General features: G+C 38.6%; 2 protein-coding genes across 2 annotated transcripts in view; both read left to right on the top strand.

Moving 5' to 3' along the window:
- Root (ciliary rootlet coiled-coil, rootletin) overlaps window positions 1–15,671 on the top strand; it is a 90,904-nt gene that overhangs the window by 23,616 nt on the left and 51,617 nt on the right. The window lies entirely within an intron of this gene.
- On the top strand, window positions 1,735–4,963 carry LOC110828801 (uncharacterized). The gene has a single exon (XM_022061832.2). It carries the CDS (start codon window positions 1,832–1,834, stop codon window positions 3,608–3,610), a length of 1,779 nt encoding a protein of 592 aa, XP_021917524.2. The 5' UTR covers window positions 1,735–1,831; the 3' UTR covers window positions 3,611–4,963.

Here is a 15,671-nt window from a genome sequence, read left to right as displayed (position 1 = left end):
CCCAACAATTACTCCATTCACACACAGAAGAAGGCAATGGCAAACCACTTCTGGATCATTTGCCAAGAACGTATATGAACAGGTCCCAGTCCGAGAAAAGGATCGAAGGATCCTGTTCATATGGACCTGTCGTCAGGCAGAACACTAAATAAATAATAATAATAATAATTAACCAAAAACTTACACGAATATTATGCGGTTACTATTTTATCATCATGCCGGGTGATAAATATTACAAATCGTGTGCCGCACGAAACACATGGACAGATTTCGAACCCCTAGACCACATGATATCATTCTGAGTTACGTTTATCCTCTTTAGAATAAGGAGTGACTTTCTCTGGAATGAAATATACGATTATACGCGACAAGCATTTGTCAGGAAAATGTTAGATTTGGATCTTAAAATAGGCCACGACCTCTTCGTCCAATATCATTCTTAATTTATTATTCAATGTCAGCCTGCCTTTTGATATGACAGTACCTCAGTAACTGACAATGCGTCATTAAGCGGTATTCTCAATGGATCTATGTTAAACAAGCAGGATCGAGATTCATATGAATCGATTTCAAGTGATGGCCTTGTCGGACTGTGGTAGGAGCATTAACCGATAATCACAGCCCATGAAAATACATTGCTCAATTGGAACAAGATTAGACAACAACACTTTTGTGCCCACTGATCTTTTTTTCTTTTCTTTTTTGTAAATATTTCCGAGAAAAGCAACTACACAATCCTGTAAATTTGGTTATTTTTAGTTTGACTGCAATGCACACGCCATGTTCGTGTTATTTAATGATAGATCTTCTCTTACGAAGTTCCAGTGTATTCCAAGTTGAATATTTAATGTTGATTTATATCCGTTATTTGCACGGTGTTTATGTAATGTAAGATAAATGGGGAGGTTACATCTATTCAACCGTATATTCTATCTCCGAAATGTTTTTTTTTAAATTAATTTGACGTTTCTAATCTACACTAGAAGTTGACACGTGAATTTAATGTTGATTGGTGTCGTTCTAACACAGGACTAAACTTTTCTTTACATGGTATAACTCTATTGATTATTTAAAAATAAAACCTTACAAAACATTCTTGGAGGATATAAATTACAATTTCATGAGCAGTTTTCTCGTCTGATTTGAAACACGTTTTGTGACGAGTAATTAACCGAATTCAAGCTTTACAAGAATAGATTTACTTATGAAATATATTAATATTGAGGGCAATGAGGTAAAATATCAAAGGAGATTGCCTTGTTTTTTGTTAAAGATATACCTGTTGATATCAAAGGTGATCAGGAGCACAAATATGACGTTGCATACGTGAGTAAAATATTTTTTTTGTGTTTTCTTAATAGGCGACTTCATCTACAGATGTTTCAGATGAAATTTTTGGACGATAGTGAAATATATATTTTATGTTTTGCAATAATTCGTCCTGTTTCTTCTTAAAAATTTATTAGACTGAGGTTTCATTTGAGTTTCGTGCATAATAGGTCCCTACAAGAAAAAATTGATTTCATTAAACGACTTTGTGTTCTCCCTCACGAACAAATTTAATCGAAATCCATTTACTAATTTCTGAGCTTCTCCACACGGATGGAGAGACTGACACGATTTATCCTTTATGCATCGTTTCATGCACTTCGTGCAAATAACGCAATACTGTATAAAGCCCGTGGCTAAAGTTGCGTTGAAACGGATAAGATAAGACGCGGGCGTCACAGCCGTAGGTCACATAAGATGGCAGGCAGCACCGAACAGGTCCTCAGTTGTCATTCTGATTTGTAGTGGACAATATCTAGTATACAGAGTGAGGCGTTTGTGAATGAGTGATGCGATGCCGGTGTGTAGTAGCGAGAAATTATCGCCACAGCGCGGAGGAGAAGTGACATCTGGTGATGGATACAGCAGAGACATTGACGGCGGCAGTGGTAGCAGCTCTCTGCACAGCACCTCTCCCCCGTCGCCGTACTCTCCAATATCAACCCCACCAGGCTCGTGTTCGCCAGTACCTGATTCTCCAACTATCCGAAAGAGAGGTCTCCATCATACCCTTTCATCTGGCCACGTTTCTATATCGTCGGTCCGACAGCGTCTGAATCACATTGCAAGTACTCCCACCTTCAGTAGACCGACATCTCCACTTGCTTCTCAGCATCAGGAAAAGCCTCGTCTGACTAGGGTCATAGGATGGTACCCGGCGTTAATTCTGAGGTTCATCCGACGTCTCATCTCCACTGTAGCTTACCTTATTTGGAGCCAGTTCATTCTGTTAGGACCCACGCTATGGATCTCCGCCTGGCTTTGGATCTTCTGGAAATCTATACAGCTTCCCCTTACGCTTATCAAATGGCTGCTGACTATTCTACACACCCCAGCATCTGAACGTGGGCGAAAGAAACGCACAGTTCTTATAAGTGGTGGTAGCACCATCCAAGCACTGCATCTTGCACGAAATTTCTACTCAGCAGGGGCTCGAGTTGTGGTCTTTGAAATCGAAGGCTTGTTTGGGCTTGCAAGATTTTCAACAGCAGTTGAGAAGTTCTACTCGGTGCCTCGACCTACAGCAGATCATCCTCAAAAGTACGTGAAGGCAATATGTGACATAGTAGAACGCGAACACGCGTCATATTTCATCCCAGTGAGTGCTACGTCCACTGCTTACTACGACGCCCTTGCCAAACCTCACTTGGAGCTGTTGGGATGTTCATGCTTCTGTCCAGGAGTAAAAGAGATCTGGGTATTGGATGACATTTTGGAAGTTCTGCAGCTTTGCCAGGGGGTTGGTATTCCAACCCCACCTCACTATTCTGTTTCATCGAAAGACGACGTTTTGAAGTTTTATAATAGCGGCCTGCTCCGAACTGGAAGGCACGTGATGGTGAGCGTCGGTCCTTGGGGATGCAGGGACAAGTTAAAAATTGTAATGCCAGTTCACCGTCAAGAATTCAAGATCCCTCATGAGATAAGTGAGCACAGGCCGTGGGTTATAATTCAGGACGTGCCAGGTCAGCATTTCCTTACTTGCACCACAGTGAAGGAATCTCAGGTCGTGGCAAATGTCACGTGTCACGTGAATAAAGATAGCGGCGGATTGGTGCCTGTAGAGAACCAAGAGATTTCCTACTGGCTGAAGAACTTCTTCAGCAAAATTAGAGTTCTCCGGCAGGCGACAGGGCACGTGAGCTTCCGGTTTGTGGTTTCAGATGCTGATAAAACGTTGGTGCCCGTGAGTTGTCGTGTGGGGGTGTCCATGCCCTCCATCTGCTACACGAGTGTGCACCCTCGTATAGTGTGGAAGCCGTGTAGGCATTTCAGTCGTCAGAACTCGGGTCCTCTTGTGGCTGACTCGGGAAGATACTGGATGCACGAGGCTGTCATGAACACTTTGAAACACCCGAGTGTGGAGGCTGTGGGACGCCTCATAGGAACCGTGCTCGACAAACGAGAGGCACTGTTCGTGTTCTGGGACCCACTGCCGTACTGTGCTTACTATCACCTGCAGCTGCCCTTCAAGAACGTTCTGGCCTTTGTACAGGAGCACTATGGACGGAATGGACGAAACGGCTTCCAGTACAAGACCATGGCAGCTCCTGTGCACTGAACAAGACAGCGCAAAACAGCGTTTTCAAAACTGTGTTTCTCAAACCCCTTGAGACATATGACGTTCTGTCAATATCAAAACTTGAATGGCATTGAATGAGATGATAAGATGGTTATATATACAGTGAATGGAAAGGGGTTGGAGAGGAAGGGGCATGTGTGGGCAAAAACCACGGAACACCTCACGGTAGCCAGTACCTCGGCCGGCACTCGAACCGGGATCTTCCAGAGAACAAGTCTGATGCGTTGGCGAATCTTTGAGATTCGCAAACATTTTTGGCTATATACCGAAAGAATGCGAAGATGTTCTATAAAACACATATTTTAACATTGATGCATTATCTAGTTTATAAAACAATTTTAGTCTCGAAATCTATCGTCACACTAGCTTTCTCTCATTTCAGATGGGAAAATAATTTGTGAAGAACAATATCTGCCTATGTTTCTGTAGAGTTAAATTGTTGTCTGACAAAGGACAAAGAATTTCGTAACACAGAAATTCCCAAAATAAGAAATGCAATCTTGCAAGGGATACTTGGAGTGTTAAATTCGGGTATCACCTCAATCTAGTGAATATTTAGATCTTAACACTGCCAATTTAACATCACTTGGCCACGAAGTGATTCTGACAGCGCATCCGGTATATTAACCGCCCTCTGAAGCTATTGCAAATGGGATTTACGACGTTTTGAAACATTACGAATTTATATGATTAGTTTCAATAGACATTAGTTAAGCAACTTTATCGTGGAGGTTTCAATATGGAATGATCCCGCTAACTCCTGTCTGAATGTGATTTAGAAAATTGCTCAAATTAGAGGAAGCTATGACTTAAATTTGCCTGTAACAAATGACGAGGAAGGAGGGCAGAAAGCAGTTTCTCTCAAATGAAATTGCGCATTTTGTATTGAAACCTGTTCACAGTAACATTCACACAATTATAAAAACCTGTGTTTCTCGTTTGTTGCCGTGTTTTCTCGATTTTAAAACGCACTTGTTTCACACTAAAAAGGTGCGTTTTACATTTGGTGGCGTCTAAGAATCGATATAAGAGTCTTTCTTCTAGTGACCCTATTTGTATTTAAAGGGTGTGTGTTAAAATCGATAGCGTCTTACAATCGATAGCGTCTTAAAATCGAGGAATTTCGGTATTCGACTGGTTCTGTTTTATAGTGTTATGTTCTTCATGCATTTATTTGAGATTAGTATGTTTAAAGTAATGTATATTAGTATGAGAATAAGAGGGTTGCGATTGTAATTTATCATTTTCTGTTTACAAGAAGAGTGAGTTTTTATTAGCAGGTTAAGTTACAAAACCTTTTTATAGTTAATAAAAGTTCAGTGGAAGGTTAAATGTATTTTTGAAATGTTTACAGTATCTTACGACCTAACCAGGAATATTCTATCGTGAGTATTATGCTTGTATTAAAATAATGTTGTAGTTGATTTATAATTTTTCCAACACGTTCTATATTAAACAATTATAATATCTGTAACGAGAATACAGTCTTGCCTCCGGCTGTTATAATGAATGATACAAAAATGGCTGACGTAATCGGCTTTATGATATCAGATTTCGTTCCAGTCACCGGCAATTTTCTTCGTCGTCGTTTCCTCTCTCTCTCTCTCTCTCTCTCTCTCTCTCTCTCTCTCTCTCTCTATTCTTCTGTGTCTAGGCCTACTTACTTAACTCTCCGCCTAGTGTTTCGCCTTTTACGTATATTTGTTTGTCTTTATTGTTATTTTGATGTTTGCTTAATCAATACCGCCAAGGCAAGATTTTGGTTTGAATGTCACCACACAAACATTCCTTATGAATATGGACACGGCAGTAGGGTTTATACAGAAATCGACTTTTGAAAAAACCGGTTTTCGAATTCCAGTATTTAAAAAAACCCGGTTAAACCGGTTTTCGAATTTTATGAAAAACAAAATATAATTAAAACAGTAAAAAATATTTATAATCATTTTAAAAAAAATCAGTTTATTTAATATTTATGGAACTACAAAAATATAACAAAATAAAATATACTCCATACAAAACCAAATAAAAAACTAAAACAACTAAAATCTGTACAAAATATAAATTTTTATTTCATTTAGTATTTTTCTTCAGGAAATATGATTTCAAAAAAAAAAGTCCACTGAACTATTACTTAATCTTGTTCTTATTCTAGATACAAAATTGCCTGAAATAGAAAATACTCTCTCATTGGCTACTGAACTTGGTTTTATCGTTTTTAGGGCATCAAATAATAAATCTAAATTATTTGTTCTATTATTGGTTGCCTCAAATACTGAAAATTCGGCCTTCAGTGTCTTCGTATTTGATATTATTTCTTCAAGTTCCTCAAGAAATATATGAATTGATTTTTGTGGATTTGCATGTCAAATATTCACCTGACTCATGAAGATAAGTTTTACTACAATATGCTTATAACCGAGACGATTTCAAGTCAAAATGTTAACGTTTTTAATGAATTAATTAATTAATTTTTAAATATTAATTCTAGTATCTAAAACCGATTTTTTAAATTTTAAAAACCTGTTTTTAAACCCGATTTTTAAAAAACCGACAAACCCTACACGGAAGTATAGACTATTTATAAGCAAGTTTCTGAAGATTATTTGTTTATAAATTCTGCCACGATGAATATGTTCGTTTCTTTGTACAGTTGACTGTGACATTTCAATTGCTCAATTTATGTAATTTCATCTACAAAACAAGGCAGAGGATGTGATCATGACACGAAACTTGCTGACCATACGTCCGTGCAAATTTTGTTATTGGTCATCCTTTTCTTTGGCTTGTACAGTCTCATGTTCACGTTAAGTCTAACATTGTTTATATTTCCAAACAACCGAGTGTCAGATTTTCGTAAAACTGACGTCGCTGCTGCTTTATCTCATGCATATACGTGTCAGGACTTCTTGTTAATTTTATTTGGGAAAGATTTAACACCTACTTTACTTGAAGCCGGAATTTCCAGGGGATACAGAGGGAAACAGCCACGGTGGTCTAGCGGTTAGAACGCTGGCCTTGTAATCCTGGGGTCTCTCGGGTTCGATTCCCGGCGGTGCCCGAATTTATAACTTGTGTTGGGCAAGGCCGTGATCTAGGCAACACGGAGTTTTCCTCCGTGGCATCCCAACAATTACTCCATTCATACACAGAAGAAGGCAATGGCAAACCACTTCTGGATCATCTGCCAAGAACGTATATGAACAGGTCCCAGTCCGAGAAAAGGGTGGAAGGATCCTGTTCATATGGACCTGTCGTCAGACAGAACACTAAATAAATAAATGATGGCCACGGTGGTCTAGCGGTTAGAACGCTGGCCTTGTAATCCTGGGGTCTCGGGTTCGATTCCCGGCGGTGCCCGAATTTATAACTTGTGATGGGCAAGGCCGTAGTCTAGGCAACACGGAGTTTTCCTCCGGGGGCTTCCCCGGTTTCTCCGTGGCATCCCAACAATTACTCCATTCACACACAGAAGAAGGCAATGGCAAACCACTTCTGGATCATCTGCCAAGAACGTATATGAACAGGTCCAAGTCCGAGAAAAGGATGGAAGGATCCTGTTCATATGGACCTATCGGCAGACAGAACACTAAATAATAATAAACAGAGGGAAATCACGAAAAATTTCAGCCAGGATAGCCAGTCTCCGAGCCAAGATTTGAACCTAGAACCACCTGAATATGTGGAAGGAGTGTTAACCACACAACTACGATGTTTGGTAATTGCTTTCTAAAAACGTAAAGATTAAAATAGACAAAGCTATGATTTTTCTTGTCGTTATGTGTGGGTATAAAACTCGGTCTCTCACGTTAAGAGAAAAACACTAGATTGCGGGTGTAATATGGTTCAGGATAAAGACCAAATGGTGAGCTCCTCTGAACACAGCTTCGGGTTTCATTAGAGGCACAGAAGTTTTCGACTAGCTGGGAGTACTGTTAGCGACTCAGATACTCTGCTACGTAGAAGTTACTTGTCCTTTGTTGGTAGATATCTTACTGTGGTCTGATCCCCCATCCAAGGAGTTTTACCGACTATCTGAATAAGGTCAGAAGCCCTCAGCCAGGGCTCGAATAGGGCTGTGGGTCCAAGGAATGTTAAGAGAAAAAGAACGTTCATCCACGACGTGCATGAAGGTTCGCTGAAACCAACGTGGCGTGCTAGAGCGATAGCGGTACGATGGAGTGGTTTACAGTTACGCTGAGATTAATACGGCGTGCGCACTGAATGCAGGATTTAAAGACATTATGCCGTCTCCTCTCCACGTGTCTGCATAACTGTATGTGCGCAGTTTACATATGTAAAATAACCGAATAAATTTAAATTAAATGCAGTCATATTTTTTTCTCGTAACGATGTTAAGTGTCAACAAGTCGTGGTAATTTGTTGCTGTCAATCATTGTGACTCACCAGTGACTGTCTTGAATGCACTTTTATGTCATGATCTGTTCATTGATTAATAGAGAAAATAGAGAACTTCCCTAGTGATTAGATTACGGTTCTAAAGTCTTCCAATTAAAACTGTCCTTGAACAGTCTACGTCTCGTTATTCCGTCTGACCTTCCACCTCGGGAGATAGAAAGTAGTTTGGACTCAGATAATATCCAACCAATAGCGTGTTCGTGGATGTTTTGAATATCTATATACCTGGTAATAACAATATCAAAACATTGAGTACGTTTTGGAATGAAGAATCGATCCAAGAACTTCTTGCAAGAGAGTTCAGATTGTAGTCTTCTTAGATGTGACCTCGTGTAGTTTTGTAGGCTGTTACCAACGTTTCGGATGATATATACCCACTGCCTCCATCTTTAGATTAGAATATGGAGAAAGTATATCCATATTCTAACGATCAGAACATGTGTTCATTCTCGAATAACAAAATGTCGGTTCACAGAAATTTCATCATCTGCATACGCATGCAAGAATTCAATTTTGTCATTGGTTTCATCGTTCTGTTTGTGAAAGGATTCGCGTGTAGCTGTTAGGATTGTGGATTAAATTAAACATTATGTATGTACCAATAACTTTGCAGTTTCCACACAGAGTTTGTTTTTGGGGTGAGGAATGATGTTTTTAAATAATTTCGTCTTCTCTTGTCAAAGTTTTAACTCCTTGTACGGTACGCATGAATCAGCTCTAGAACGGACAGACTGATTTTAATTATATTTATCTTAGAGGATTTTACTAAAAAATGTTGAACTCTTTAAACTTTCGTTTAAAATTGGCCTGTCTTGTTATGTCCACCAGACATTACTGAGGCTGACATAATTTCTTATAAAATGAATTTGATTGTAAATTTGGCACCAGAAAGCGAAAAAGTTTGTTCAAGGATGACAAACATTTTCAATCTCTATATTTTTTAAAGCGTCTTTTAATCAGCCAAGAAAACAGTTTAATTTAAAATCCGTTACAATAAATTATTATTATTACTATTGTTATTAAAATGAATTTAATTAAATTGAAGTGAGTCAGCCAATTACAGATACAGCACAAGACAAAATTAATAAATACAAATACAAAAAGATCTAATTATCTATAAGTGGGATAGCTTTAGTAAAGTTTAACTCACAAAGGTGACTAGTAAGCATAAACAATAATATTAACAATAATAATAATAATAATAATAAATCATCCGAAAGACGCTTTCATAAAATAAAATTATATAATACATGTGGCACTTTATAAAAACAATATGTATCCCGGAAATAGCTGCTGCCCTATGTACCTTAGGGACAAGGTCTGTCTCGGGTACATGGAAGTACATACCCCATGAAGTGGTAAATAGATAGGATAATAATAATAATAATAATATCACTCAAAAAATATTTCGCCAACATCCCGGGCGAACACGACATTAGGGAACTTCAGAAAACCGCCATTCTAGGAATATCATATATTTTTCGAAAGACGCTGATGTAAAATATATAATAATGCCTCACAATAAATCTGTATAATGCATGTAACACATATTAAAAGAACGAAATGTATTTCAGAAATAGCTGCTGCACTATCTACCTCAGGGGCAAGGTTTGTCTCAGAATTTTCGTGGCCTTCCAGGGAATTTCACATATTCTTACCTCAAGTAGGCCACGATCCCTTCCTTCCATATCACTTTAACTTCATTATTCATTAATTACCCTGTCATTCGACGCTGGATTATCTGAGCTACTGACAGCGTCGTTAAATAAACCATAAATATGTAAAATGTACGTGTACTTTTCAACTTTACGATTTGTCTGAACTCTGGTCTTGGCATGTTGGTCACATGACGTCTCGCTTTGGAAAATTACCATATCCTAGAGAAGATTGACAGTGCGAAGTGAACTGAATCCCCTTGCCTGTTTGGTATCTGCCTGACTTTGGTCTTAGGCATCACGGGTAAAGAGCATGTCACGTCTAGAGAGATGCCACATGTCATAAGTAACCGTATTACACAGTTGATTAGCAAACAGTCCGAATATAGCGGTCACAGATGAACTTTACAGATCAGGCCATAGTTTCTTCGTTGGACCCGGTAGCCAAGAACCCATCCTGGTACTGTCTTTGAAAACTAATAATCAATTTTATTTTATCTAAAAATATTTAATATATATTTATTATCGCAGTCTATACACAAACGTATTTAAAATGTTGTTGTTAAAATTTATATAACATATAACATCTGTAGTATAAAATATTACAATAAGTTATATTATGTTATATTATGGCGCTTTTATAATATAACTTATTGTAATATTTTATACTACAGATGTTATAGTGTTATATAAATTTTAACAACAACATTTTAAATACGTTTGTGTATAGACTGCGATAATAAATATATATTCGATTTCAACACAAACATGACGCACTTAAGCTACAAACTAAAAATATTTATTCGGAAATGTTAAGTTACCATAGTACGCCATGTATTCGAATAATATTGATACTTAAATGCCCATAAATGAATATCGACGTCAGAGATTAGGTATTAGAAGTGTTGTACAATCGGGGTTGTGTTATCCGTGCCAGAAAGTCTGTTTACCACTGGTCATGTTCGGGTCTCAGGTTAGGCATTGACTCAGGCAAGTTGGCATCATCACACTACCAGGATAGATGTAGAGTATGCTTGTATGAGGAGAGGTAGGACAGAAGATAAAACAAAAGACTATCATTCGCGTTCTTTGGAAAAAGGAATTCTGATCACGAAATGACATGCTTTTCGTACGGAAGGGAATCATGCGAGAAGTTAACACGTCAGGGAATTTTACTGACGAAATATCGAATAAAAATTTCCTTGGATATTATCCATCGTCTAGTAAATATAAAACTTAAAACGACGTTTCGGAGATGGGACTCTATCTCCGTCTTCAGGTTCCTACACAGTTGGGCCCACTAGATAGAGCTAATCCCTATCTCCGGACAAAGTAAAAAAGTGAAAGTGTAGGAACCTGAAGACGGAGATAGAGTCCCATCTCCGAAACGTCGTTTTACGTTTTATATTTACTAGACGATGGATATTATCCAAGAAAATTTTTATTCAATTGACTCTTCACCATCGTCAAGAAGTTTTAGATTTGATATGACGAAATATCGTTGGAGATAATTTTTAATATTCAGTTATTGTTATGGACGTGCATGCCTAAAACGAGAATAAAGCTCACGATAAAGAGGATAAATTATATTAGAAAAGGGAGAGTGTATTCGACTAAATTCCTACAACGTAAAAATATTATGAGAGAATTTTAATACAGAAGTAAGGAGAGAAGACATTTTGAAACCGACGTTTGAGGGACGAGAGTTTATATAACATTAATAGGCTTAATGATATTGGGGTCAGTGTAACAAACTTTGTCACATCAAATATCTATCAAAAGTATTTGCGCCATTATAAATAGCCTACACTTGGACTATTTCTTGATGGGAAGATACTGTATATTCTTGTATTCCTGCGCGTCCTACCTGTATTGTTAATCTAATTCTTGATTTAATTTCCGTAAGTTATACTAATCAGGTTAGGCGTTTTTCTCAGTTCTCCGCTCCAGGTATTTCAGGGAGTGAGTGATGCGACAGATGTCTCAGTCCCAGGCGGGGCCTCATATTGACTGTGAGTGAGTGCTAGGCGGCAGGTAACACGGAGCGGGAGGGTCTACTGTGTCCTGACCCCGGGGGAGAGCCCCAGCCGGCTCCAGCAAAATTTAGTATTCTATTGGTGGCACCAAGAGCTCCTGAGCGAATTTTATTTTGTTTATGATTCGTCTAACTTAACTTACATTACACGAAGTTCCAGTTCAACAATATCTCTTATCCGGTTCTGAGCGGCTTCCATCCTCACGACCTGTTTCCTAAAGATCTATTTTCAAGTCCCCTGAACATAATTTATGTGATTCCAAACATTTCGTCTTCTTCCGGGGACGAACAATGCTAAATGGTTGTTAGCCCTGCGTCTGACCGTCAATGAGCGAACCATCTTCGATGGACTCACTACTCATAAATGCACTCTTCAAAGACAGAAACCTCCCACATGGGAGGAGGCCAAGGCTCGCCTTCGGGCTGTTGCGCCATAGAAGAAGAATTATATTCAAAGCAAGCATTTCGAGTGCAAAACATAATAAAACTGGAAAGGATATATTTTCTAAAACACATATTTTCCAAATGTATTCCTCTGTGACTTAATATTAATCTGTTACAAAGTATTTTGTTCGTGAAGATGGCTGTTTTCTGAGATCTTGCGCTGTACAGGGCAGTCGTCCTGATGATGGAGGCAGCATGCACCTATGAATTGGAGTTATAACAGTCTAAATGGCACAACACAGACAACTTCGTACTCCACGCAGTGAGAATATGAAATCAACCGGGTTTCTTGCCCTTTTGAATTTTGTTTCTTCTGGAAATATTCGCGAGTAGTAACATTACCTCCACACTAGTTGTAATGTTAAAACCGCCATTTTTCTATATTTTGGAAGTGAGTGACATTACCTCTCGATATGATCAGATTTTCTGGCCCTAGGTAGGGGCATGACCCTCGTAATAGATGTAATGCAAGTGTTTCTGGCGCCAGAGACTAGAGCTCCTGTCAGCTGATGACCCACGTTGTTCGTGTCCTTTAACAGAGCATCCTTAGCACAACAGGTTACACCTCACGTATCGTGCGAGCCTCTGCTGTTATCGTAACTTCGCCGGAACATTAATTACACAGTACAAGCAATTATGTCACGAAATCAGGTGTAAGGCGAACAAGGCGTGTTCTCAGATGCTTGTTACGTCATTTAGTAAAGTAGTTGAATGGTGAGATCTGAGATTCTCACGACGGCGAGGATATCGATGTTGGTCTATTTGGTAGCAACGCCGTAGGTAGATACCAACGTTTCGGATAGATATGCTGGCCTCTGACGTCAGGACGATCGGCCTGATGATGAGGACAGAAAGGACCTCTGAAACATAGCGCAGACTACACGGTGCAACAACCCAGAAGACAGACGTCTTCTTAAGAACCTTTGCAACCGTTGCCTGCAGATTTCACTGTCGTCTGATTAACGAGAAAGAATAAACATCTGCGTAAACATCCAAGGACATAAGAACGACCAAACTCAGCCATTTCTGTTGTTTTTGTCCTCTAGTTTCACTCGTGCTGAACTTCACCTTGAACTCTACCGTCATCAACATGTTTCCTGAAGTACCGTGGCCTGCTTAAATGCGATATCAAAGGTCAGAGGTCCTCTATATTCTTGTCGGTAGCAACAAACGAATACATTAGTATCTTGTAGTTAAGACAAATGGTTATTGAGTTTAAGGCTGTTTAACAACACTGTATCTGCTTAAAAAGTAATTGCCTGTAGAAGAAGATGGAAGAATTATTAGGTGCTGTGAACTGGAAAGGAGCGGTCAATAGCTTCATCGCTGTCTTGTCCTGTGTGTTTGTCAGTTTTTGCATTAAAGCATTTAGAGTTGTATTACATAGGCCTACTTACCAATACACCCATCCCTCGATTTACGAATGTACTGATAATTCCTTCCTAAGGTGAAAATTCGAAAATAAATTCTTCATTAATTTCAACGTAAAATAAATTCTGACTGATATCAAATCTAAAACTTCTTGACGATGGTGAAGAGTCAATTGAATAAAAATTTCCTTGGATATTATCCATCGTCTAGTAAATATAAAACGTAAAACGACGTTTCGGAGATGGGACTAATCCCTATCTCCGGAGATAGGGATTAGCTCTATCTAGTGGGCCCAACTGTGTAGGAACCTGAAGACGGAGATAGAGTCCAATCTCCGAAACGTCGTTTTACGTTTTATATTTACTAGATGATGGATAATATCCAAGGAAATTTTTATTCAATTAAATTCTGACTGGTTTCCGATTCCAGAAAAAAATCATCCACTATTCTTCCCATATGTTATATATTTATTTAACGACGTTATTCCAGTATCTCAGACAATATAGTGTCGAATCAGAGGATAATAGTGAATAATGAACTGGGTAGGTTGTGGAAAGAGGAGGTCGTAGCCTAACTTACGGCACTATCCAGACATTTTTCTGAATGGACTGAGGGAAACTACCAAAAACCTGTCAGAATACCCGGTCTCTGGGACGAATTTTGAGCCTGGGACTTCCGTATACGAAGCAGGAGTGCTAACCATTCGATCACGTTGCTCCGTTCCCACATATGTTTGAATGCTGAAAAGACTAATCGTAGAAATAAGAACAGCGTTGCTTTTTATGATAGTTTATGCCTATTTTAACCATGTAAAGCAATACAGAGCTGTCAAACCAAACGTTTCTATAGCTTATTTGCCATATGAACATCAGAACAAGTTACGTTCGAAGCGGTTGTGTCTCGGAGGAAGGCTGGTTCTTCGTTATAGCGAAAATTCATAAATCTGGAGTTCATAAATCGAGGGATATGTGAGCGTTATTTGAATTACGGTCTCAATTTTAAGTTTTTGATTCTCTGTGACAAGTTGCCGTTTTGGAATGTTCCGTTTCTTGTAGGACAACTTTTTACTCGATCGAGGAATTCTGCGTCGAATCTTTTTCCAACATTTACATCGAATATGGCTGTCTTCTGGGTTGTTGCGCCGTGTAGTCTGGTAGAAGTTTACCGACGTTTCAGAGGTCCTTCCTGCCGCTATCATCAGGGCGATGGTAGAGACAGCAAGGACCTCGAAAACACTCAAGAAGACAGTCAAATGCAGCTCAACTGAGTGTTACTCGTTGTTACACTTGTTTTATAAATTCTTCTGTAGACATGCATTAAGACTGGCTGTATTGCCACTATCAGTGGACAGGACTGGAATTCGCGGATCCATATTCATGTCCCGAGCTGGGTTTGAACTCACGCCAACTCCTGGGGAGACGTCGCTCTGAATATCAAAATACAAATAAAGGAAAGGCAGACTTCAGTGTTTTTACGTTCCAAGTACGGTCTCATAACAAAGCCATTATCCCTAGCATTAAAGTGGATTGGTAGTTCTAGAAAAAGACTTAAGATAAAAATGTACTTAATGAACATTGAATTTGGTCATTTATATCAATCATTTGAAATTATTTCATAACAGTTCTGCTTGAAATTAATAATATTTACTCGCAGTGATCTCGGACAGTCGTTTGACACGTTCTCATAATTTCATTATAGAGATAATCTTATACATCAGACGAACACGTGCTAAGGAAATGCATTTACGAACAAACATAACTAGTATTTATAGGATTTGAACCAGTCTCTAAATTTATTCAGAATTATCGTGCCAATTGGAAAGATCACATTGAAAGAATGGACTCTAATAGAATCCCAATAAATAAGTTACTTAGTTTATTTATTAATAAATTAATTGTATTGTCATGTATTACTGAACGCTTCTTAATTTAAACATTTCACAATGGACTTCCAATATATTAGAGAAACGAGAAATTAAGAAGTCTCCAAAGTTCAATCTTGCAAATTTCAGTCTAATAGCTCCAGTTGGTGGATCTAGTATTAGAGGCGTGGGCAACGAGAGGCTATTGTCGTCGATGTAATCAATAATATCGTTAACTGGTTGTGAGTTCTTCCT

Source organism: Zootermopsis nevadensis, unplaced genomic scaffold (genome assembly GCF_977971745.1).
Source record: "Zootermopsis nevadensis isolate Lab colony 2312 unplaced genomic scaffold, Znev_1.0 Znev_ptg000012l, whole genome shotgun sequence".
NCBI lineage: Eukaryota > Metazoa > Arthropoda > Insecta > Blattodea > Termopsidae > Zootermopsis > Zootermopsis nevadensis.
Note: the sequence above shows the minus strand (reverse complement) of the source record. Positions and strands in the feature narration are given on the sequence as shown.

What these genes read in the sequence shown, in the direction of transcription:
- LOC110828801 (XM_022061832.2), top strand. Translation starts at nt 1,832, where the DNA reads ATGAGTGATGCGATGCCGGTGTGTAGTAGCGAGAAATTATCGCCACAG.